The sequence below is a fragment of the Varanus komodoensis genome, unplaced genomic scaffold, assembly GCF_004798865.1.
Source record: "Varanus komodoensis strain SLA01 unplaced genomic scaffold, ASM479886v1 scaffold35, whole genome shotgun sequence".
NCBI lineage: Eukaryota > Metazoa > Chordata > Lepidosauria > Squamata > Varanidae > Varanus > Varanus komodoensis.
Window position 1 is genome coordinate 2,878,720 of NW_025335856.1, and position 27,024 is coordinate 2,905,743.

Consider the following 27,024-nt stretch of genomic DNA (forward strand, 5'->3'; position numbering starts at 1 on the left):
ACGCACTTTTGCCAGTAGGGTGAAGTCTCTGCTTTTTAGTATGCTATCTAGATTTGCCATAGCTTTCCTCCCCAGGAGCAAGTGTCTTTTAATTTCTTGGCTACAGTCCCCATCTGCGGTGATCTTGGAGCTCAAAAAAATAAAATCAGTCACTACTTCCATTTCTTCCCCATCTATTTGCCAGGAAGTGAGAGGACCGGATGTCACGATCTTAGTTTTCTTAATGTTGAGTTTCAAGCCAACTTTTGCGCTCTCCTCCTTCACCAGCATCAAGAGGCTCTTTAGTTCCTTTTCACTTTCTGCCATTAGAGTGGTATCATCTGCATATCTGAGGCTGTTGATATTTTTCCCAGCAATCTTAATTCCAACTTGTGATTCACCTAGCCCCGCCTTTCTCATTATGTGCTCTGCATATAAGTTAAATAGGCAGGGCAACACTATACAGCCTTGCCGAACTCCTTTCCCAATTTTGAACCAATCAGTGGATCCATGTCCAGTTCTCACTGTTGCTTCTTGACCTGCATATAGGTTTCTCAAGAGGCAAATAAGATGGTCTGGTACTCCCATCTCTTTAAGAACTTGCCACAATTTGTTATGAACCACACAATCAAAGACTTTAGCATAGTCAATGAAGCAGAAGTAGATGTTTTTCTGGAACCCCCTAGCTTTCTCCATGATCCAGCGTATGTTGGCAATTTGATCTCTAGTTTCTCTGCCTCTTCGAAACCCTGCCTGGACTTCTGGTAGTTCTTTGCTTATGCTTGTTTTAACTATAGCATTTTTTTTCAGCACATGAGAAACATGTGCACGCCTGCACATATGCGTTCTATATATTATTATTAATCTTACTGTTCTAATGCAGCCCACTTTCTGCGAGCCTTGTTCAGATAGATAAATAAATATGATCCCATTCTTTATTGGATATAATTTTCTCCTGTTATTCAGTGTAAAATATTTCCAGAACAATAAAAGCAGCAAACAATATCAAAACAGGGGCAAAACAACATGAAGAAAAGGTGTTTGAGCCTTTGACATACATTCTGAGCACATGGGTACATTTAATGTTTATATTTAATTGTTTATGAAAACAGCTGCTCACCCTTGGTATGCAGAATACCCAACCTGGTGCCTTGCTGACTGAGAATGATAGATGTGTAGGCCAACACATCTACAAGGCAAAAGGTTAGGCAAAGCATTCCACATTTTCCAATGACTTCTTGGATTTATCCAAGGCTAGATTTTTAAACCTGGCTGTGAATGTAGGCCCACACTACCAGTAACATACTTGCTGCAAAATACATTTTTGTCTAGGGGCTCATACAGAACAGTAAATATAGTTTTTAAAGGTAGCTGTGGAAAACCTTGGTTCAAGCTACTGCCTGACCATGGAGAGATTTTCTACATGAGGCATTTATTGCGCGCCTGTCACTCCTTACTGAGGCTTGTTTACAGGTTTACAACAATGTGATCTTCCAGTTCCGTGTCTGTTTTTAAGCAGCACTTCTGGCAAGTTTTTCAAAGCAGGGAAAATGTGTTGTCTGTGAAAGCAAAGGAAAGCCATTTTTCTCTGTGTAAATGCATTATGCCACAGTGCCACCTAGAGGTTATCCAGCAGTTAACAAGGAAAGGAAACACTTCATATGGTGCTTGGATCTCAGTTCTGTAACAAAACCAAATGTAGATACAGTACCTTCACAGCCTCAAGCAGCAATTCAATGTTTGCAACATGTTCTTAGTCAAATAACTTTCTCCCTGGTGCTCTATCTGTTCTGTACTAAGGAACAAATCCTGAAATATAAAATATGCACTATGCAGTGCTATTTCCGAAGTGCACCAAAATATATTTTCAGAGCCAGTGTGGTGCAGTGTTGGACTGGTGACCAGGGAGATTTGGTTTCTAGTCCTCACTTAGCCATGAAGTTCACTGAGTGAATTTAGGCCTGTCATAACTCTCAGCCTATCCTACCTCACAGGGTTGTGATGGTAAAACGGGGAAGAGGAATTTGGAAACCAAGGAAGCCACCTTGGTTTCTTCCTAAGAAGAAACAAGGTGGGATACAAATGCCATGTAATTATAGTAATAGCATTGCTGCTACTACTAATAGTAGCAAGGATTTAAAAGCAAAAAGAGGATTGTGTTAGGAAATTCCAGGAGGAGAGATGGATAGCAGGATCCTCACAACAGCCTTGCTGAAGGTCACTTGCTCCCCGCTCTGCCCCCCTTCTTGCCATGCCTTTTTAGATCAGGGGCACTAAACCTCCACCCCATGGGCCAAATCCATTCTGTCTAGCATCCCTGTCTGGTCCTTCAGGATTTCTTATGTGACCATGCACCTCTTCCCTGGCCCCAACTATATTTGGTGATTTCCTAGTCTTTGCTCTTCCCTCCATGTGAAAAGGTTGAAATGCCTCTCGCAGACCTTAATTATTAGCAGTACCCAGCTTAATGCTAAAATATGCTGATATTTAGGTATTTCTGGTATTTTGGCCCCAACCCCTTTTTGCCCTTGGCCCTGTGCATCACTGGGATGCGGCCTTCAAAATTTTCTTCAGAACTGAAAGAGGCCCAACACCCCTGTTTTATTAATGGCAAGCCTATGGGCAAGGACTGCCTTGTCCTTCTGGATAGCATCTAAGCCTCTCCAAGAATCTTTCTGGCTGAGGCCTGGGATTAAAATGCATTAAATAAACAAATAAGCACAGTATTCTCTCTGATGGCAGGAAATGCACTAGACAAAGTCTACATGTTAGTGAGTTCACACACAAGTGTATTACAAACACTTGTGTCTATCTCCAACCCAGAGATTTAACCCCTAGAGATTTGTAAAAGCCCTCAAGAATAGCTGGATTATTGCAGAAGTGCAAATATTTTAAAATGGAATGCCTACAAAAGGAAATTTTGGGATAAGTTCCTTTCCAAATAAGGACTGTGCTAAGCAAATAGGGACAGATGGAGCATATGAAAGAGCAACATGAGAGATGCGCCAGGAGATGCTAATACTAAGTTTCACAGTGTGTTTTGGTATTCGCTTCACTCTGAGAGCTGAAATGAAAATCTGAACACGCTTTTAGCCATCTCCAGAATCTGAATCTGAGTTTCAGAATTCCAGGGAGGCATCAGGTTCAGAGGAAAAGTGAGGTTGCAGCAAGCTTCCCCAACTGCTGCTCTCTAGAGATGATGAACCACATCCTCTATCATTCTTAGGATGGGGAAGCCCAGGATCCACTCTCCAGTCAGTCAGCAGAAAACTCACTGGGTGACCTTGGGGAAACCAAATTCTTTCAGAATTGTGAGGATAAAGGGGTGGGGAGAAGAGAAGCACAAATGCATCTAAAGTTCCTTGGAGAAAAATCAGGAAATAAATCAAATCATTAGACAGATGATTGATAGAACAATACATTCTTAAGTAAAATGCTGATACTTGTGGTGGGAATTCTTCTTCTACTAATGTGCAATGGTACTGATACATGTTAGTTAATGTGAATTAGTGCTAATGTGCATTTGAACTAAGGTATCCTCGTGCTTATGCAAACTCCAGCAAATCCTCTCTGAAGGTAAAAACCCAGTCCATGGATCTGCGAAATCTGTTTGATCTGGAAGAAGTTGGCCCACTGCAGAATCTTTAAGTCAGAGTCATGGAAACCTGAATTCATTTGAATCTGTTGCACATTCTCTGACATCCCTTGACATAAGTAGCCTTGGCAAGCACAATACACATTCTCCAAAGCATAGCCACATTTAAACTATGCTGCAAAATATAGGTGAGGTCTTATCAAAAATTACTTCTCATTCAGTGTTCAAAAATTCAAAAGAGAAAGGTGAAAGATGTCCCACCAGTTCCCAATCTAAATTTATTTTTATCTTCCTCTCCTTCCTTCCCTTGGTATGTACCTTCTGTGATTAATAATGGAGCCATCTGATACTGGAAAATAAATCTGTCAGCGGTTTTGTCCCATCACCTTCCAGAAGGAAGCACTGGGACTTATTAAATGCATGATGCATCAGTCACAGTTTAGGGCCATGTTCCCTTCGTTAGCTCAATTGCAGGGAATGCTCCAGCTTTCCATGCTCAGCACAGAACGTCCTCCTTGCCTTAGGGAAAAGGCTGTTCTGCACAGACTGAATGTTTTGCTGCCCTTGCTGAGGTGAAGCATTAGTAAGCATGAGAGCACCTCCCTGCACAGAAACCTGCTCAAGTCAGGAAGTCTGTAGAGGGCTCCACTTCCTATCAAATAAGAGCCGAGCACTGAGAAGAGCGCAGCAGCCCCAGTTCTGCTGAATCTGCAAAGGGCAGAGTTTAGCTTCACTCACTTTGCCTAAATCATTTTCCCCTGCAAAAAGGACAGCAGTTCTTCTGTGGTCCTACTGGCATTTTCAAATTTGATCCTGACTTTTTTAAACAAATTAAAAATGTAACATTTCTGGAAGCTCTGCATCTATTGAAAGGGAAAACACTTAATGGCAGAGGATGGAGAAAACCATTTGAATGAAATTATAAACATATGCAGGCCTAGTTTACTGTGCAAACTTAAACTGAAAGTGTGACACCCAATGCAGCAAAGTGTAAAAGAAACTGGAATCTTGCCTGTTAGTGCTTTGATGGGAAGAGCAGGGGACAGAATCCAAACCCACGGTGCCCCTCCTGATGGGTGGGTTCCCGGCCTGGTTTATCTGGCTCATCTATGCAGCCACAGAACGTGCACATTCAGTTAATTTCATGCCCATATTTCCCCTACCCATATTGGGTGGATCATATATAATAGAATTGCAGAAACTCAGGCCTGCAAGGCCAAATCCAGCCTACTTGGGGTCCTAATCTGGCCTTTTGAGGTTCTCCAGAGGGCCACACCTCGTCCTTCAGCTCCACGCAGTTTCTGCCCACCACTGACAATTCAGTGGTTCCCAGGCTTTTGTACAGTTTTTGCCCTTCCAAAAAGCTAAAATGCATCTGCGCAGCCTTGATTACTGGTAGTAAGAGCTTAAGCTAAATAGGCTGCTGCTTTTGGCACTTTGGCCTGTCACCTTTTGCCCACAGCCTTCCCCAGCAACCCCAAAATGGCCCTGGGACTGAAAAGAGGTTCTGCATGCATGCTAAAGAATTTAGCAGCTGGCAATTCAAATCAGAGTTTGTTGCGTTCATGAAACAAAGAATTTCCACTGGAGATGAGTGCACGTGTCAGTATTCATTGAGGGGGAGGGTGTCCATTCAAAATCAAAATTTAAAATATATCCCCTACTAGAGAAGGAACTGCAAGCAACTGCATCCTGAGGTACCAAAGGGCCATACCAGATTGCATGCCTGTGAAATCTGTGGGCGTGCTTTGCGTTTGCTAAAAAAGCAACAGTTATCACAGGTCACTTTATCAACAAAAAGAATGTACTTGTGATTGGTTGCATTTGGCTTGTTTGATTTCTGAGTTGTGCAGGTTTGCTGCAATATCTACCAGGTAAAGGGAGTGTGAATGTCATAGAGAACACAGGTTTTTTATTTTTAAAACAGCATGACCAGGAAACCCTTCCCCTCACTTGCTTAGCCCCCATACCTATTAGAATGAATGCAGATCTTTGGAAATCAGCAAAAGAAACTTCACATGGCATGAGCTATTTGCTGTTGTTTGCTAAGTGCTGCATCCCAGACCACTGACAAATGCACAGCTGCAGAAACTGGTTCAAAAGTTTGTAACTTCATCAAAAGAACAGTGGAGAGTGGGAAATGAAGAGGCCGTAAATCTTAGTAAGAAGTAAGAGACAGAATTTCAAAGGGAATAGATCCTGAACTTGATGGAAGATAGAGGCAAAACTGTGGACTTTGCTGTATGGTATTTTATTCACAGGGAATGAGCAGAGTTTGGTTCCAAAACAACTAGTGCCCAGGATCTAAGAGGTTCATCCCTAAATCTTGCGACTTTGCAAGCATGGAGGGAGCACTTCTTACACCCTAACTTCAAAGCAAGGCATCGTATTCTCTCTCCCATATGTCCCTGTATCTGGACTTCTGATTATCCAACTGTTTCCCCGGTCCCGTGCCATTCAGACAAAAGAAGTGCTTTAAATCTGCTCTCATGTCTGATTCATGTTAAAGCATTGTGTCTGTATCTTTAATTTTTAAATTTGGAGAGGCCCTTGCAAAATATACTGAGTCACACTTTGCTGAAGTTTGCAGTAAGGAAGGTAATTTAGTTCATTGCTCTGTTTTTCATTTATCAGTCACCTGATGGGGTGTCCTGTGGAAAACCACCCAAGGTCATGCAATATGAAAGTCCTGAAGAGTCAAAATAATAAAGAAAACAAATGTGACATTTACAAATGGAGAAAAAATAGAGTATTCCAAGTACAGGTATATCTGCTTAAATGGCTCATATATCGATGGTCAGTTTAGTTCATTTCTTCCTCCTTTCACTCCTCTTTGTCACCCTAAATATTCTCCTGTCACATTCCTCTTTGCAAAGTCAAAATATTGGCAAGCAAACCAGCTTCTTAAGGTCATGTTGTGCCCATAAGCACTCATTAATGGGAGGGATTTCACAGCCAGGACTCATATACAGAGTCATTTCTGACAGGTTTTAGAGTACCATTAGCATGCCGTCAGCATTAATTACTCCTGGTAGGAGCATTTACTTGACCAAACACCACAGTAGTTATTAATAGTAGTAATAGGAAGGAGGTAATGGGGAACCCATAGAAATGGTTGCTGATATGAAAATACTGCCGGTGGTAACCATTTCCATAACCATCAAGACTTAATTACCCCCAGTGATTTAGCAACAGTGTCATTAATTTCAGTACCTGCAAACGAGTTAATTCTATTAGTTATTGTTAGCACTTTTAGCGTGCTGTTTTAAATCCACAAGTCTAGAATTTGGTCTCAGGTTCTAAAACAAAACATGGATTCTGGAAGCTTCTCAGCACAGGAGGAACCCCAGGAGACCAGGGGAATGAACATTAATTTGGAACTCATCACCAGGCTTTCTTGAGATAGAAACCCTGCTCATGCATCCCTTAGTAAAGATGTAGTTGAGTAACAACTGGGGAACACAGTCCATTATAGCCCTTTGCAAGTACTTTCCCCACTGCATCAACTAGCTGTTAATGGACCATGGTGCCCAGCATACAAACTTTTTGCCAGGGACAGATGGGTCACCATCTCCTCTACACACATTTAAGGCTGGGATAGGCACTCCTATGTCCCTGCAGGGAGTTGTTGGATTCCAACTCTCATCAGCCCCACTCATCATGATCCATCATCAAGGATGACAGGCACTCTAGCTCAACAACTTCTGGAGATTCTACAACACAAGACTATCCACTCCTAGCTTAAGGGTTTAGTAAACTACTAGCCTTCAGCAGGGCAATGTCTAAGACTACCTTGTTGCTGTCCTTGGTCCTGACTCTTGTTCTAGCTGCTCCATTCTTGACCTGTTGCTTTGTTTCCTGTTTCTCTACTCTTTGGACAGCATTTGACTATGTGATTGACCAGCACTAGCTCTCTTCTGATTGAATAATACCAGAAGTGAATAGATAAGCACACGCCTTGATAACTGCTCTGAAGAAGTCATGTATTTGTCCAAGTTTTATTAATATCACCATCCTGATCCTCGACACAGGAAAAGTCAGAACTAATAGCAAGGTGAGATTAGGGCAGCCACCTTTCTTCCAATCCAGTTACATTCTCTTTCACTGCCTATATTTTTCCAAAGGCAATATTCACACACATACACAGTGTGATTCTGCTAGATCAATTCAGTGCCGCAGTTCCCAGTAAAAAATCCTGTTTATGAAATAATTACACTAATGTTTATTTTGTCACACTTTGTGAGTGTGTGAACATGGAAGGAGGGAAGTAAGTATGGTAAGAGAGAGAGAGAATGAGAGAGAAAGTCAAGAGGTGGAACCACTGAGCCAATGGACCAATTTACTGCAGTTTTACAATCTGGAAAGTTTCTGAACTAGAATTAGAGCACACCTAAGCTAGCTATGAAAAACATCCTGCCAAGGGACCTGCAACAGGTGCCAGCCTCAGGAAAGCCTTTTTGCTACTCTGGACAGAATAACGACATGTATTAGGAGAGCCAATGGTGGTGAGACTGGTGGACAGGGGACTGGGAGATCCGAGTTCTAGTCCCCACTCAGCCATGAAGCTCGCTGAGTGACTTTGGACCAGTCTTTCCCTCCCATCCTCATGGTGTTACTGTGGTGGGGAGCAAATGGAGCTATGTAAGCAGACTTGGGTCCCTCATATCAATGCAATGCAACAGCACCCAGGATCTTCACAGGGCTTCCCTAATCGCTCAAAGCACCACATCACAACATCTCAAGAATCTTTACAGGAGCTTTGCAAGCTAATATTGTGGTCCCTACATTTCAGAAGTGGCGATAAGGCTGAGAAATGGTGACAGAGGAAATTCATGCCTGGACCAGGAGCTTTCTAGTTACTAATTCTTTCTTACTGACCCAGCTTATAGAGTTTTTGAAAGGTTAACCAGTGTGCCTATATTTGCATAATTACTCTTGGCAGCATAGCTTGTCATGTCGTGTGAACCCAGCCAGGGTGATTTGTTGCCATGGTTACCAAGCTTCCAGAAGCCTCCAACAGAGCATGGGGTGCAAATTGAAGGAGTGGGCAGCATTTTTAGAATTGGGAGCCACATTCCTTCTTGGAAAGATGACTGTGGGCTGCATACCAGTCTTGGGGGAGAGGCAAAGTCATAGTAGGCAGGGATACCCCTTCTCTCTCTGTCCCCTTCATTCCACCTTGCTTTCATTCTCTTGTTCATCCTTTGTCTCTGTCTCTTTCACTGGTACACATCCATGCACATGAACATGTGCACTCAAGCACCCCCCCATGGCTTCCCCGTCAATCTATTACTGAAAAGATTAAATAATATGGTTGACTGGGTCCTGAAGAAGCAGGAAGCTATTAGCTTAATCCTTACCTGAATAAAGAGACCAGTACAGATTTTGGAGGTCTCAAGTCTACATTCTGAACCTCAGACCCAGGTGCAAGAAGACCTCACACTTGTGATTGCATAACATTGGTGCTATGGCCTTGTAATACCTCTGAACTGAAAACTGTGGAAGCTGAATGAGAATATATATTGGAAAAATCTGTATAGCTTATTATGCCTGAGTTTTGGTTTTTGCAAAGCCAGAAGGGGAGAAGAAGGGGGGCGGGGGGAAACAGAGATGCTTCAGTTCAAGACCTCACAGCTGTTGACAATCAGAAGAGAGAAGAGCAGCGCTTCATGATGCTAACTTGCGCTCTGCACCTGCAGTGATGAGGAAAGCAAAGAATGTACCTACTTGGCACCTCTTGGTCTGAAAAGGGTTGTGAGAGGGGGTAAGTGGCTATGAGCTTAAAATGATGCTTAGTGGGGGAAAAACATCAGCCAGGTAAGATAAGCTGCTAAGGGAAATTTCAGGGAAGTCTGAAAGGACTCTAAAACAGACCGTGAAGTTTCAAAGGACATCAAGCGAGACTGTGCAAGGAGATGCTCCCAAATCATGTGAGGAGCAAACATGATGGCTGCAGTAGTGTAGTGGAGCCAGAGCTTACAGAGACATGGCAGCAGCACTTTGGTATCAGCAGGGACACTGGTGCATTCTGCCACCCCTCTCAGACTTTTCTCTTCCCTCTGAGCTTATCTGTGATCATCACAGCAGTTGGGGCAGGGGATATGGATTTTCCCAACCACAATACACTGTGCCCTGTTGTAATGCAAGACATTTTGGGGTGGCTTAGTTTTAAGTGGGCACTTAAGAGCCATGATTTTTGCAAAGACTACTCTTGGTAGAGATAAAACTTTTGGTATGGACCAATATAGCTGCCTAACATTGGGGGTTTCCTTGGATTCATGACGATAGAAGAGGTCACGATGAGCACCTTCAAAATTTGCCACTGTACCATTGGATGTTAGTTGAGACAGGTGGCCACCTTGCCTCTGATGGATGGTCCCAAAATCATGATAGCCTCCATTTCTGATCAGAACAAGGGCATTAAAATTCATGTGGTGAGGGTTCTCCAATCTCTCTCTCTCTCTTTCCTGTCCTAGCCATTGATTGGCTTAATCTTCATCCTTTATCTCTGAGCTTTGCTGGACCATTGGACTCAGGGGCCTGGATAACTACTGCTCTCTTTGACACTTAAACTCTGTTTATCTTTTTTTGTACTTTGAGCTAATGTTAGCCCTTTATTTTCTGAATTGGAATATTTTCTGAACTTGGATATTGTCTAATTTCTAAAGATAGGATTCATAATGTTTCTTAAGATTGCTTTTAGTATTCACATATAAAACTAATTCCTTAGGTCCTGGAAACTTTTATACCAATTATGTAGATTTAAATAACTTAAATGTTTTAGTGTTTAAACAACATTTAATTTTACTATAGCTTCTACACATAATTACAGGTAATCTGTAGGTTAAGAACAAGTTCCATTCCTGAGAACATCCTTAAGCTGACTTTGTATGTAAGTCAGATCACATGAGAAAGCAAAAGGTTTGTCTCAGTGTATGTATATACTTTACCTTTCTATGCATATAAAACACTTAAGAAACACTTTCATATTCACTAAAACATCTTAAACACAATACAGCATAGCAATAATGATAATAATACAGTAATAATAAAGTAGCTACTGGTACTGAAGAGAGAGAAAATCTGTATGTGTATAGGTATACAGTATTCTAAAAAGCAAGCAAACAAACAAACAAAAAGAAACCATTCTTAAAACAGTTGAGAATACTCTTGAGGTAAGATTAATGTTAAATGATGGTGATGGTGATGGAGATGAAGATGGACCTGATGCTGAGGAGGGAAGTTATCACTGGAATTGATTTCTTGAAGGCTTGTTTGTACAGCCATTTCCTTTTCTCATCATAAATAGCCTTGTAGCCACTGAAGGCTTCCATAACTGCATGGTAAACCTTTGTGAATCTCTCCATGTTAGGACCTTGCTCCTCAAAAGTTGCCATCCCTACTTCAAGAGCATGATTACAAGGCAAATGCTGAGGAAAAAACAAAGGGGAAGTACATGCCCTGCAAGTGCTCTGAAACACACTGGCTTAAGTATGCTCAAGCCAATGCTGTGGGTGAAAAGCATGAATACTGCATCTCTAAGGAGCTACGTGGCCACTGAGAAACATATCGCCAAGCACGTTGTGTAGTTCCTTAGAGATATTCATGATTTCTTGTCAGAGATATTCATTTACGGTTTATGGAAGTCCACATGTTCATAAGTACAGATTGTTCATAACCTGATGTTCGTAACCCAGGGACTACCTATAGTTAGTTGCCAGATCTAACCCTTTGCGTTCTTAGTAATGTTCCACCTTACTTTTTAACAGTCAGGTATTGTGCAGAACAAAGTCAAGTAGAAATTCAATTATTTAGCATGTTTTAGCTACCTTTTGAAATGCAAGCAGAATGCAGGAAGGCATGTGTGTGTGTGAACAGGGTGTTCATGTGTGTGCGTGCGTATCAACTAGTCAAGTTGGTGACTCAGCTACTTTCCTTGCTACTTTAGTAGCACTGTTCTTTTGCCAACTGCATGCCTTTCAGCTAATCTCAAATGTATGTTACAGTTTATCTCATTGCTGCTAAGGCGGCCACAAAGCAACTTCTGAGATGTGCTCATGTAACCACTATGGTATCAAATTCTGTCCTTTCTTTAAATAAAGCATTCAATGCCTTCTAGTTCATTTCTGAGGCTCTGGCAGTGTTTTGTTCATTTAGACCTGATTTGGTTATTCTCTGGGGCTTTTCCAATTCAGTGGGCCTAGATTTTGAAATCAGCATGGTGCACTGACTAACTAAAAAGGAGCCAATCAAAAACCACCACCCTGCTTTGCAAACTTGACTTTCAGTTTGCGCAGCTCTTGTTGTCTGTACCTTCCCTTCCTTCCTCCCATCTCCCCACTCTTTGGGTGCACTCATGAGCTCGAAGGCCAAACCACCATGCTAGAGTTTCTATTCTGTTGTTTAGGTGTACACATACCTGACCACTTCCTTTCTCCAGAAGGCCTAGTTTTTTTCTAGCAACAGCAATGTACATGAGAGTCCCTGACTGCTTGCAGATTCTTTGTTTCTCTGGTGGCACTCCAGCCAAGAAAAAAAATAACATGCAAATGGCACAGGGTAGGGATGGTGAGTGGCCAGGGTGGGGGAAATTGAAAAGGATGGCGGAAGACATCTGGAGGGCCAGGTTTGGTCCACGTGCCAGAGCTTCCCCACTCCTTCTGTAAAGTATTATGAAATTTACAGTTATGTTGTTGTGTAAGAACAAGAAGAACCTTAAACAAAACACAATTTAACTATAAAATAAGTGCTTTTTGGATCACAGAGGCATCAGGAAGGTTAGAAGGCACAGGGCCAAGTTGAGCCACAGTCAACTCCAGACCTAAGGAATTTGAACTAGTTAACATACAGGTACTAGTAGCATTTGCACCAGAATTTTTTGGAGCAATGCAGCATGTTTGTTGTTTACATGCTCGCATGCATAAACTAGGAAAAGGAAAGGAAACTATCTGGTTTCCAACTTTTCATCTTAATTTGCTGGGAACATGAGTGGGAGTTTGATGATGCACTGAAGGGAGCAACCATACTTCCGGCTGTTAAAGGTTCAGGAGGATTCTTTGGTAGGAACTGGGTAACAACTGCAGGGTTCTCATATACCAAATAATTCCCTATCAAATTTACTGCCCTGCTTTTTGCACATGCTCAGCATGCAGTGGCTATTTTCTCTCTTGTTTCCTCTGCTGCTGAAGTGGGCTGAGAAAGACCCTGATCATGTTTGATACCTCCTGTTGCTGACCGTCTCTTCCTGTTTCTGCCAATGCTTGGAACCTCTTGAATGTTGTGGCTTCCGGAATGCTCAGCTTTGTGTTGTTTGCATGCCTTTAACATCTGGTTTGGTTTTCCCCTTGGTGCTGAGCAGGTTTAGCACACAGAGACTAGCAGAGTGTTATGAAAATCGACTGAGAAGCCCTTTTCCTGGTTCATATTTCACTTCAGCCTCCCACTCACTAGACAGCCTTACACAAGCTGTGCATCTTTTCAGCATCTCCCCTCAACTATGCATCAGTCACAATGCTAGCCTAGTTCACTAGCTTTTTTAGGATTACTGTGATGTCCACGGCATGCTTGCAGAAATGGAGGCCCAAATTTAGAACAAAATAATTGAGAAACAGAATAAAAGGATAATATAGGAAGAATACAGTGTGGCAGAACTAAAGACAGAGCTTTATAGTCAAGGATTTGTTTCTCTGGTCCAAGTGTCTGGATAGAGGCTTCATGCAGAAGTGGGTAACCTGTGGCCCTTGGCTATTTTCAAAAGCCCTTTGCAACTGCTCTATTCAGATTTCTGGTTAGAGTGATCTGCAGAGGGGGAGACAGGAAGGAAGGAAGGAAGGAAAAGGTGAGGTAGATATACAGAGAAAGAAAGAGGTGGAAGAAAAAGGAAGGAAAACAGTGGCAGAAAAGGAGAGGGGCTTCAGTCCCCAGAAGGTTGCATGAAGGAATGTGGCACTTTACAAAGAAATGTTTTTCCACCCATGCTTTAAAGATGCACTTCTGGGGTGCACTTTCAGCTTATGGGGTGTGCCCTGCCCACTGAGGAAAGAGACATGCACAAAATGCCATCTCCAGGGTTACTTCTGGCATAAAAGTAGTGAGCATGGATACTGATATCCAGTAGGCTGTCTAGTAGGTATTCATGTCAAAATGTGCATTCACTTTGCGGTAGCAACAGAGAGAAATGGTGATCATACTCCCCCCTCCCCACACACATGTTCAGAAATACCTTCTCCCTAATCCACATATTACACTGGAAGGCAAAGGGTGCCCACTGAGCACATCCACTGTGCGGCCCTAGATGCCACTGCAAGTGACTAAATAAAGGCATTATGTCTGGAACTTCCAGTGCAGTAGCTACTTGCAGCATCAGTGATGTCTCCTCATCAGTGACCTCATCAGTGACCAATCAGGCTGCTTCTTGTCTGATTTTTAAACAATACCTTTTTTTCTAACTGGGAAGTGCTGCACTCCAACATCATCTCCTTTGGGGTACAACTGAGTATTCTTTTTCTTGCAGTTTGGATCTCACACTTCACCCCTCCCTTATACATAGGGAAGTTTCTTTTCACCCATTTGCCTTCTGAGAAATAAAATTTTGTGATTGGCCATGTCCACTGCAGCGGCCATTTTATGAATGGGCAAGGCTCCCATTTTGTGAGAGCACCTGTGACACACTCGACATTTCATATGTTCCCCCCAGCCCAATTTTTCCAGGGATCTTTGTTTTATGCAAACACATACAAAATTGATGCATGGTAACTGGGGGAGCACAAAACTTCCTCAGTAAGAAAATAACTGCAGCTCAGGGCTGGCACCTTGACATCTTCACAATTAGGCCTGAAGCAAAATTTCAAGGTGAGTTTGAAGGTTTCTTCTTGTAACAAACATCTGAGGAATTTCGAAGGAAGCAAAAGGGATTTCAAAGAGACAAGTGAAATTTCTCTGAGGTGGAGGAGATGCACATTCCTTTCTAAAATATAAAGGCCTTCTGAGGGAATATATTTGGATCCTGTACAACAAATAAGTAGCAGCTGTGCCTTTATTGAGCCAAACATTATTCTCTGGGGAAAAGGGACCCTTAGACTCCAGTTGTATCCACATGGATGGTCTTCTCCCAGATTTGTTGGAAGTAAATCCAGAACTTTGGGCATGTGGGAACACCTCCTCTGGTGGGGACATTATCATGAGTGGGGGCAGGAGAGGGGTAGAAGCAGCACAGAGCTTTTTATTCGTCCCCAGAATTGAACACTGTTAATGTGGAAAATCGAGAACGCAGCAAAGCAACACAGGAGGCTCTGCCTTATTTGTGGCAGTTTTCCAATGTAATAAAATCACCAGGAACTCCAAAATTAAATAGAATACTGAATTCTTCTCCAACGGAGCTCCAGTTGGGGGCAAACCCATTCCAACCCATTCTTTTATAGATTGGTTCCATAAAGGACGCCACAGCCTTGAATTTGCAAGAGCTGAGCAAGGCTGTCATGGATAGGGTATTTTAGAAGGCTTTCATTCAGAGGGCCAGAGATAACTTGATGGCACATAAGAACAACACCATGTCCAGCAAAGCTTAGCACAGCCTACCTAAATTGTTTTTTGAATGACTAGATGCAATTTGTCTCTGAGTTTGCAGTGCAACAGTGGAGACAACCTAGGGTGGGATTTAGAAGGTCTGCCTATCAGAAATTAATTCTGTGCAATAATCAGAAATTAATTCTTTACAAACATTTATTTTTACTATTTATACTGGACCTAAGGAGAACTATAAAATGAGCGGAAATAAGAACATTTCTGCGGGGTAGCGGAAGACTTTCTGTTCTGCTGCTTTGTTCAACTTTCTCCCAACCCATACTGTTGCTGAAGCCACATGGAAGTGTGATGCCACATGGGTTCTTCAGCCATTTCCATCACAAAGGTCTGTTGCAGGCCTTCTGACTCTGCCTGGATAGGATGACAGATTGCAAAACCTGTTCTTTATTTCGATGCAGCTTTCTCATTTATTTAAAGGAACGATCATCTTAAAAGTGTAAGCTCTGCAACTGGTTGGGTTTTCTCTTGGCTTGGGTGAGATTGTTTCACAGAGGAGCTGCACAGCCATGCTGGAACTGCCATTTCGACAGCAAGAAACAATTCTTGGTGCAGTGGAGAGGGAGGTAGTTGAAGAAAGACAGTCTGTAAGACTATGAAAGAGAAACTGAAGGACTTGAAAATTAAGATCAGTCACACATTGTTTGTGGGAAAACAAAGGACAAAGAATGGGGCAGTTCTGTTGAAACAGTGTACAGTTCAGAAATTAATGAGGAAGTTATGTGGCACTCGTTCTTCTGTTCAATTTTCCTCCGTGCAACATGTATCACTTCAAGCACTGCAAACTGAATTAACAAAGAGAATGTGGCCACTGAGCAGGCAGAATGCAGAAGAAAAGATCTTGGCCAGTGTTTGCAGAAAGAGAACTTTTCCAGCAGCCCACTCTTTTATGAGATAGTTTGTGTCAGAAATTTGCAGGCCCTTTTTGTGGCAACCTCCTTAAGCAACAATTCTGGAAATAAGTCAGTACAAAACCTTATAGTTCCCGAACCATACAAAGAAAAAATACACCCACTGGTTTATCTTTTAACAATGAAATTTCAGACTTATTGTCCCTTGTGCCTCAAGTACAGCTCTTGCTATCCTGGCTACTGATCTGAATGCATGACTTTTCAGTTCGATGCAGTTATGAGACAAAGGAACTTACCAAAGTAGACTGGTTTTCCACACATGGGGCAATAGGAAATCATCGCCTGTCTTCCCTCACTAGTCAGGCTCCTTTGAATAAGCAGCTTTCTGTTCACTCGATGACAGAAAAACTGTGGCTGGGGCAGGGTGGTGACACATTCTGCTTTCTCAGTCAGGATGCTGTGGTTTTAAGTAAATGAGCACTCTGTCATGTAGTGACAAGGGCAGAAGTGAGGGCATAAACTGCTGCTCATTTACACGAAGAAAATATCACAGATTCAGGTTCCTGTCCCATGATTTGACCCCACCAGTCCCCAGTGATCTCTTGCCTCTGATTTCACACTCTCTACCACCATCATCAACACTTCTCTGCCTCTCATGTGATAAGGACACGTGGCATCTTTCTCTGTCTGAACTGACCCCCCCTCCCCGCCTTGCGCCTCGCCTCTTCCATTGGCCTGGATGCATATGTGCATATCTAGCACCAACAGGGGAAATGAAGAGTGACCATGAACACGGCCTGTCAATTTCCTTCTCACAAGCTCCGAGATTGCTGAGATTGCTGCATTTCAGGAGAGCAATTATCTATAGTGCACGCAGAACACAGAAGAAAGCCAGTGCAGTGGGGTGGTTAAAGTGCTGGGAAATCTGGGTTCTAGCCCCTCTTTGGGTGACTTTGGGCCAGTTACACACCCTCAGGCTGGCCTACCTCGCAGGATTGTTGCTGTGAGGCTAAAATGGAACCATGTAAGCTGCCTTGGTTCCTCACAAGAGGAAAAAGGCAAGATATGCATGCAATGTCATCCCCATCACCATCACCATCATCATCTTGTCCTCCTTTTGCAGCTACTCTCATCTGCCCATGGAGGCCAGGATTAATCAGGATAGGAAGAAAGGCAGAATAGGGTTCCAATGGAGACCAACAAGTTCAAAGCTAGCAAGTGGGATGAAGGGCGTACCTCACTCAGCTAGGCTAACCATGCATCCTGCCTTACAGAGGTCAGCCCAGAGGAGCAGCCAGAGGACTGTTTTCTGTGTGAAGGTGTCCTCTGTGTGGAAGGCGATCCTGTTCAATTCCTGCTTCAAGGCAAAGAATGATAAGAAGTGAATGGTTACGCATCAACCGTCAGCATCTGGAAAGCAAGCTAATTCAGCAGACACCTGGGTCTTCTTCTCACTGTCTTCTACACCATGATGTGATGCACTTTTTAGCAGTATCCACAGTGTCATTCCCCTGATCCTGATAGCGGTTCTAGAACTCCACTGACTCCACTGAGCCAGCACTTGTGCATTTCATTTGTGCAATCTCTTCCGCAAACTGCTAGTGTAACCACTTGGACAACTGTGCTTGCACACGTGATTTTAGTTAGATTCTCCTCTTGAGCATAATTTAGAACATGGTTGCCATTAATGCCATGTTATTTACACTAGCCAAATGACACACGTGGATACTTTTGTAAGCCGTCCTGAAGCTCCTTGCATAGAACGGCATAGAATTAAAATGTTTTAATTAAATTAAATTAAAAAATAAATTAAATCAAATACTGCCCTGTAATTAAGTAATAATTATAACAATTATTTCTAAATGCCCCCCTCTCTCTGCATGTGTGTATGTATCATCACTTGCAACTGTTATTTAAACCTCTGTCCTCTTTTCTGGTATCCTTGTGAGAGGTACTTGTCTTCCACATTCAGCAACTCACTTTTGCACTGCAGTGAATACAGTACCCCTGCTTTAATTGCCAACTCCCTGTGCTCATAAGTAAGGGTGGGAATTCCCTTCCCCTCTCACTTAACCTGCAGTACTGGCCAGCAGATCTGACTGATGAAATAACCTGATATATTGAATAACTTGAATCCCTTGATATATTATTGCATCAATGGATGAAACACACCTTTGGGATATTCTCCACAGGTTGCGAAGAAGGGCTGATTCTTCTGATCCAGTTACATTGTCTGCCATATTAGTTGGCTGTAACAAAACTAATAGAGTCTTACAGTTTCCTAAAGACTAACCAGTCTATTATGGCATATTCTTTTGTGGACTAGGGTGTTTCCAGATGAAGCTTCTATATTGCCATTGCTCTGCCTCATCCATGGACTTGTATATGTGTCTGTGTGAGTAGATGCCATGTGCTCCCACCACTTCATCAACCCTTTTCCTTCTCTCAGAAAATCTGTTCAAGAAAATCAATGTAGAATTGCATTCTGACATCAGCTACCATGAGGACTCTTTGTCTGATAGCACCTGTGGAAACCATGTCATCAGATAGATTCTGATCAAGGGATTGCAGAACATTTACTTCTAACTGGTTAGGAGGTGGTTGCCCATTAGTTCCTTCCAAGCAATGTGAATATCAATTCCCAATGGGTTAACAGTATAATTGTCCTTAGAATTCAGCACAACTTCATAGACGTCCAAAGGTGATACCCTCAAAACGCAATGCGAGAGAGAATGACTGATCATCTGGTTATATTGCAGTGTAAAAGAAAATATTCCTATAAGGCTCAATGCATTCACCTTCCATTTTTATGAAAGATAAACACTATAAAATACTATATCCTTGCTATTTGACACTTAATCAATTGAATTGCATTGAGGGGAACTGTGAGGATAGCCGTTGGTGATGTGAAAGTAACAAAGCTAACTTTATGCATTTTTGGTGTGGATGGCCTCTCACTGGGGAAATATTGTACATGCAGTATCAATGGTAATATGTGTTTATGTATCCTCTAACAATCCTGCTTAGTAGAGGAACAGATCCAATGGTTTCAAAGGTGTTGGTTGCTGCTAGCAAATTGGTGGTTTCTGAAAGTATGGTTGTATAAGGAGATGGTCTGTAATTCAACAACTTACGTCCATTTAAGAAATGGGAGACAAAAGACTGCCTATTTTTCTAGTGTCTTGTGTTCCTTTACTGAATTTATGAGAACTAGCTTCAACCCAATCATTAATAGATATATACAGTATATTTTCCCTGTTATAATCTGATTCAATTTCAAAATTTGTCTACACCATATACTTGACTTGTTCTTCATTTATCTAATAATATCACAGAAAGCTGGATGACATTTTGTGGGACTGTTAAATAATATTGATGCTTGGGTTTGTTTATTTTTACATGAATGTTATGTATAATGTTTGTCCTATGTATTATATTTCTACATATATTAAAAAAGACTTTGTGGCCACCCAAATTAGTATTTGCACATACTCCACTTGACGCTCAATTTTATTCACTTTATATGTAAGGTAGGACAGGCGAATGCTGAAACTGATGAGAAGCGTACAGGTAGAAGCTGGGAGGAACCTGGCACCTGCAGGGAATCTCATCAGAAGGCGCAAAATGTGGTGCAGCCATAATCACTGGTACTGGTTGTCCATGGAGAGGGTAAAAGAAACCTAGTCTCCTTAGTTCTTAGCTAGTCTCTTGAGAATCGCTGGTCAAGATCCTTTTATGGCAAGTTTCTTTTCAGCCCACCTGTGTCCTTAGAGGAGCACAGTTAGTTTTTAGCATATTGCCTGTGACTTGGGGCTGAAGCAGTGCAGCATGACCCAAAAATGTGGTGAGCCTCTACACAATCAGGGTTTTGATGAAAACAGAGTGAACATTTTATTTAGGATTCAGAAAATGTACAGAATGGGGGTGAGGATCTGCTCAGATTCTAGGCAGAAAGCAATAGGTAGCTCAAAGTAGCAACCGGTGCAAAGGACATGGAAGGGTGCAAAGAGCAACGAGCATCTAGCTAACACAACTCTGCACTAAGCTGCCCATCTGGTTCCTTTCTTGGCGAGGTTCTCCCGGTGCCTATATCAGGTCCCTTGGTCTTTGGTGGGGGGGAAAATCACATCTGTGCAGCTGTACCAGCGGATCTATGGGCTTCCTGGGGGACTTGCTCCCGAGCTGGAAGAGAAAAGCCTCCCAACCATTTCCTTTCGCAGTGAAGTCTCTCTCCTTTCGTGCGTTCCCCTTGCCTGGGTGGAGATTTCAGAGGAATGCCTTGCCTTTTGTCTGTTGCCTGGCTGGTAATGGCTCCGTAATGGCTCATCCCCAGCCCTGAGAGGAAGGCTGGAAGAGTCCTATTGTTCAGGCACCTGAATGGTGACTACTGAATAGATTAGCTAAGTGGCAGCGCTCGGCCCACAGATGGCCTCAGCCAGGTCATTTGCCGTGGAAAAGGGAGCTTTCTGGAGCTGGGTAAGATGGAACCTTCCAGGCCGACCAGAACAGAGGCCAATGCGGTAGCAAAAGAGAGTCGCCCCAGTGTCTGTCTGTGATTTGCATATGCTGCAGTGAGAGGAAAGCAGCAGCTGGTGACAAAGCTAATGAGCCATATTTATATAATGAATATTAGTTCGCTTTCTTAGGGAGTCTCGCTGGAATCTGATTCAACTGGCAATATCTTAAACCAATCGAAAGCAAAGCAAAGCAAAGTGCAAACTATTCTTGGCCGTGGGCTTATTTGCCCTGATATCAAGGCTGCATGAAAAGGCAAATAAAACTTCTTTTAACATCAGTTATGTGGAGACTGGAGTGTTGTGGGAACTGAATCAGGAGCAGGCCAGTGGGAGAAGGTTTATATATATCTTTCCTTATATTTATATCCTGCCCCTTTTCCTTCTGCAGGGAGCCCAAGGAAGTTCAGACAACCCCCCTCCTTTTCATTTTAGGGTTAGGGTTACACTATTTGCCATTTTTATTCTCAGTACAGCAATCCCATTCCAGATTGTCAAAGCACCCCCTCCACAACACACACACACACACACCGGGGGGGGGGTTGATCTGTATTTGATACTTCCTGTGCTACTTTAGAGTAAAAATGAATACTTGAGCTGGTTGCTCAATACAGATGTAAAATAAGGTATGTTTTTGCCCCAGAAAGCACAGCCTACAGGATGTGGGTACTGACCATTTGTCACTTCACACTAGTGATACAAAGATCCACCTGGAACTTGTTTGCACTTGGCACTTGTGGATCTTGCTTGCACTTGGCCTTGGACTAGGAAGCAAGTTGAGCTGAGATTAAGTCCAGAAATGCTCAGGAATGCTTGTGGGCACCTTCTCTGTGCTGAATTCCTACTCAAAATACACAAAACCTATTAAGTCAAGTGTGTTGAAGCAGAACTCGGCTTGCACAGTGGGTGTGTGGGCAGCTTGCACAGCAGACAGTGTGTGCAACGGGACCTCACTTTGCTTGCACGGTGGGCCTCACTAGTTTACCTGTTCAGCTGGACTCACTTTCTGCCAGACGCTTGTGTAATGTTCAGTATGTGGTGGACTTAGGACAGAGAGAAAGTGGCTTGGAGTCTAGGGAATCATGCTAAGAAAATCTGATGGATTCCCATCTCCAAACAGGGTTTCTCACACACTGGTACTTCAGACTTCATATTTTCACATGCTTATCTAAAAACATTTCAGGTGCCAACTTAAAAAAATAGTGAACTGGTCCTGATTTTTCTCTCGAAAAGGTTGATCCTAAGAGTATAGTATGGTGCAGTGCTTGGACTGGGGCTGAGGAGATCCGAGTTCTAGTCCACACCTGGCCATGTAGCTCACAGCGTGACTTTGGCCAGGCCTTGATTCTCAGCCTGCCTGCCTCAGAGGGTTGTTGTGTGGATATGAAGGAGAGGCAGAGGACTGTGTAAGCCATCCTGAATTCCTTGCAAGAAAAAGGGGGACTATAATAATAAATATATAAAAATAAGGAGCACCATGCTGAACCTGACCGACATATCTAGTCCAGCATACAGTGGCCAACCTGATGACTAAGGGAAGCAGAACATGAATAGAAGGGTGCCTCCCACTCACGTTCAGTGGCACAGTGGAGCCAGATCTTACAGGGATGCGGTCCTGGCACTTTTTTATCACCTGCCACCCCTCCCTGCTCAGAATAAGGATGTGCTGAGCCTTTCCAGGACCCACTTTGCACCTGCCATCAGACTTCTGGTGCAAGGAAGAGAGCCAAGGCTGGAAGAAGTCTGTGGGTGTCTGCAGACTCCCAGTTGTGTGACTGGGAACATTCCCCAGCTGCCATTCCCACTGGCCAACCATGGCACCACTTTTGCAGCCCCTGGGCTCGATTCCTGCCAAGGGCCCCAAGAATCCTGTGCGCGCTTGCCAGGAACTCAGACTCTGGGCTGCTGCAAAATGGACCAGAGTCCAGGAAGCCAAAACCAGAGAATCGGGTCATCTCCTGCCCAAAGCAGATTCCTCCACATCACTACCATGGAATTCCAGGTTCCCTCTGAGCTTAGCTCACACAACCTTGGGATGCGAGAGGGAAAGAAATTTTTCAGCAAGTATATACTGTCCCCTGTTGCTATGAAATGCCTTTTTCATGGCTTGGTCTGGAACCTTTGTGCTTTATGAGAGTCCTGCTATCAGCAGACATGAAAACTCCAAGGACTGATTTGTTCATATGCATCAGGTCAGCTGTCTCCATTTTGGGACCCTCCTTGGGTTGGGGGGTTTTCACAATGAGCGCCTTTGCTTCAGAATTTACCAGGACACCGCTGCTTGTGCTTTTCTTCAGCCCGTGGCATGGACGGGTAATATATTTACAGCCTTCGTGATTAACAGCTCCTGATAGCATCCGAACACACCAGTGTTTTCTGCCTCAGATATGCTTGCCTGTGTGAATGGTCCAGCCCCTCACGAGCAGTAGCAGGCCGAAGTCCTCACTCCATGGCAGGCCTCGCTCCGAGGACAGACAGTTGCGTCCGGGCCTTCTGCAGACTGCAGATCAAAGGAGAAGGTGACATTTTAGCAGGTAAATATTTTGCCAGAGAGAAACATTGAATATACATGGGCTGCCCCTCGCGCCTACCCTCCTGGGAGGCTGCCTTGATTGATGTATGCAGCTGAGCAGAAAAGGCTAATAGCCTTTTGCTTCAGAATTTATGGTTGCCTAGAAACCTCCCCTTTGTTGTTTTTTCCTTCCTGGCAGTGCTCAGCTCTAGGACTCTTGAGCAGCTTACCTGATACATGGCGCAGGCAAGAGCTTGCCAGCCTCCTAAGTGCCCTGCTTTATTTTCATGGCCCACTCTTTCAGTAGCTCTGGTTTCCTGAGCCGGTGCATGGTTACCGTGGGAAGAGAACGCCAAGCAGTTCCATCTTGCTAACTGCACAGGTCTCTCTGTGGCTGAAAACAAATTTGCTCCCAGAAATTCTCTACCAGTTTTGATGCTTTTTCCTGGTCGTTGACTTTGCAAAATAGGTTATATTCTCTATTGCAGTTCAGAGCTGACTGTGCTTCGTAAGTGACAAACAGCAACACAGGAGTTGCAATCCGATGCAAGGTGAGCTAGGGAAAAAAGGCCTGCAGTTCCCAAGTTGTGGCCACCAGCATGCGAACAGCTGAAGGTATTTTTCTGCTCCAACTTGTGTAGGGTACACACCCTGATTGGTGGTGCTTAGGTATGCAAAGGTATTCAGCATCTGACAGAGACTAGAAGATGAGATGTCATATTTGATGATTTCCAAAGTTGTCAAGAGACACCAACTAGTTGCTCAGGCCTATAGATGAATGCTCAGAAGTAAGCCCGAACTGAATTTTAACTCCGATTTTCACATACTAAATATGAATGTAGACTTTGGACATTTGGAATATTGTTTCTTCTTTAATAATATCTTTAATATCTACCATGCTGCTGCAGGAGTGTAAGCTAAAGCGTCATGCACATTCTTTCTTTGTCTCTCTGTCATTATTTAACAATGTCCCTTTAGCATCATTCTCTCCCTTCTTGCCCATGTCCTCAAAGTGATGCAGAAGGAAATTGGCTCTATTCATGTTCAGAGTCTGTTTCGCTATTCGCGAGGGCAGTCACTTTTAAGGACAAAAGAGGGCATCAATTTGCAGGAGATGTGCGAGTACCAAAATATATGTATAGATGCAAACTGAGAAACTATCATCATCATTTAAATTGAAATACAATGCTCACAGTAGCATGGAAAATACTATGACCAAGGGAACTTTTGTTCACTGTCTGTTGAGGCTGCTGTCCAGGTGCTAAAAGCTGAAGAGCAACTGTTTCTATGGTTCTACATCTTTAAACTGGGATTGGATTGGACAGCCCTTCAAAGAGAGGACAGCCTTCTCTAAAAGAGAATACATGGCCACTTAGTCACTACTAAAAAACTGCAGCTTACTCACTCACACACATGGTCAAATGTAAATGAAATACATTCCATATTAATTTTAGATGAGAGGTTTTCTGCATGTTACATTCACTTCCTCCTCTACAATAACTCACTACATAATTCAATTCACTCAACATAGAGGCTTCCCAGGAGATGGCAACATCTTTATTGAGTTTAGGAAGCTTGCCAATTCCTGCAAAGGCTGGGTATGCATCTGTATTTTACTTTATATTCTCAAAGGCCCTTGGAATTAGGAATGAACAGTTAGAATCTCAATAAGCTGACAGCACAAGTGATGAGGTCTCTACCCATCCATCCAGGATTCACAACACACATTGTTTTGTTCCATGCATTCATGAATTTCTTTTTTCATTCAAAGCTAAGAAAGGGCCTGATCCTGTAGCGCAGAGCTGGCTAGACTTGCTCAACAAAAGAGCCACATACAGTAAATGTTTGATTGTTAGAGAGCAGTAAGACATGAACAAATATTGATGCATTTGTTATTATTTATTTATTTTTCGTGGCCAAACAGATATTACTACAATTATCAGGCCAGCGTACCTGCATTCCCTGTTTTGTAACAACTACAAGTCCCATCAGTCCTAGCCAGCATGATCAATGAATGGGATTATGGGAACTGTGCTCATTAATATTTGGAGAGCTGCAGCATGGCAAAAGCTAATTGAAAGCATGATTCTATGTAGGTTTTGACATGGAAAATAAGCCCTACAATGGCCAGCAGGATGCTGGGAGTTGTTGGGCATTTTTCAGTTGAAACATGCATAAGACTACACCTTCAAACATAGAAACTTGCCCCCCCCCCGCAGCTATTTTCACACCATGTTTACAAACAGGTCTATAATTACTCAAGATGTCAAGTGGTATTAGGACAGTGGGCGGCATGGCCCTTCCTACTAAAGGACATTCCAAAGAGAGGAGGCATTTCCTAGGATGGCTGGCATGCAACTCGGAATGAGGTTTGGCCCTGTGGGTTATGGTGGGTGCTGCTGGAGGCAATGGTGCTGTGCTTGTTTGCAGGAAAATTCAGCATGGTGGCTTGCATGGACCCCTTTTCCTCCCCGTGGGAGGGCTGCTGGCCCAAGGGGTGGACACCGAGAGCAGCTTCATGTGCACCGTGCTGATGCTGCCCTCCAAGCCCAACACCACCATGAAGTTTTTTGGCCCCTCCGTGAGCTGCTACATACTCAAAGAGCCACAGGCAGCTCGTGGGCCTCAGTTTGGCCAGCTCCACTACAGCTAATTAATAATTTCCACCTTAAGTCCATGGACACAAATTTGACATCACTAGTAGCATTTTAGTGGCAATTTGCCTCCAATCTGATGACAGAGTTGATTGGCCATTGACTGAGGATGGATCATGCTTCCCATATCACAAAATACTTGCCAGATGGTGCTGTGCTAAGGTCTCTATGGTAGGCTGAGCCATGAGGCACAGCTTATGTTGGTCAGACCCCAAGGCTTGATCTGAAATCCCGCAAGGCTGGGAAATCACACTTCCTGTGAGTTGTCCCGTTCCTTTGCTCCTCTCATGAAGACAGATGTTCCCAGTCATCACAAGGTTTCTGTTGATGCCAAAGTGCCCTGGAAGCATCCCAGCCAATCCCTCCTTTAATCAAGGTGGGTGGGCAAGGGGGTGCTGTTTCCAATGCTAGCCCCATAATCTTCCCTGCCACCTGAGGGGCTGCTGCAGCTCAAGGGTCCCTTTGTGCTGAAAACTTTAGCATAAACAGCTTCCATAGGTCTATTGACAGAATGGATCGTGACTGGTACCAAGGAAGCCTCCATTTTCAGAGGCAGTACAATGCAAAACCTTCCTTATTCCTTCTGCATTTTTGCCACTTCACCCAGAAGTGGAACTGCACATTTGGGATAGTAATCTGCAAAAAGGTAACTATGTCATGCTCCCAGTGCATCTTAGTGTTCACATGCCTTTTACTCACTCAGAGTGCTGACTGGCTGTTTTGCAAGGCAAGGGACTGCAATTGAATAAATGAGGCATTTTTAAAAAAAGAAACTTTCCTCTTAATTGCACTCTGCTTCCTTCCTTCCTTCGTGAAATGCAATAATTGCTCAGAAGCAGTTCGATTTATTTAGGACACCTGCCTATAGCCAAAATCATAACTTGTGGGTTCATCCGCAGCACAACTCAGATTAGCTACATGACGGGCAAACAAGAGGGGGTGACCTGCACTGTTTTTCACTTGCATGCAATCATGTGCTGGAACCAGAAGGCTGGGCTGCATGGACTCCACAAGACAGCTGTTGTGTTAGCACACAGCCATCCCGCTGCCCCTGGCTAGGAATCCATAGCACAGTGGCATGCATGGATATGATCTTCTTCCCCCTCTTCTATCTGTACAGCTTCATAACAAAAGAACATGTCTCCATGTGACTAGGATATGCGGGGAAGCACGGTTTTGCTGCTACCAGGCAGGTGGTCAAGGGGAATGTGGAAGGCTTGATGGTTGCTTGCATTTTTCCAGAATGACTGACAACTGGGCTAAATCAGGGTGATTGGCACTAAAGCAGAAGTGTTCTGTGTCCCATTCCTAGAGGGTTGTCAAAAACCAAGGTTGGTGT

General features: G+C 43.4%; 1 protein-coding gene across 1 annotated transcript in view; it reads right to left on the minus strand.

The window, feature by feature from the left end:
* LOC123028132 (cysteine-rich protein 2-like) overlaps window positions 1-16,551 on the minus strand; it is a 30,831-nt gene extending 14,280 nt beyond the window's left edge. Inside the window, exon 1 of the mRNA XM_044439672.1 lies at window positions 16,302-16,551. Within this exon, the coding sequence (XP_044295607.1) occupies window positions 16,302-16,344 (43 nt within the window). The 5' untranslated portion in view covers window positions 16,345-16,551. The remainder of the gene's footprint in view (window positions 1-16,301) is intronic.
* Window positions 16,552-27,024: the final 10,473 nt, after the last annotated feature.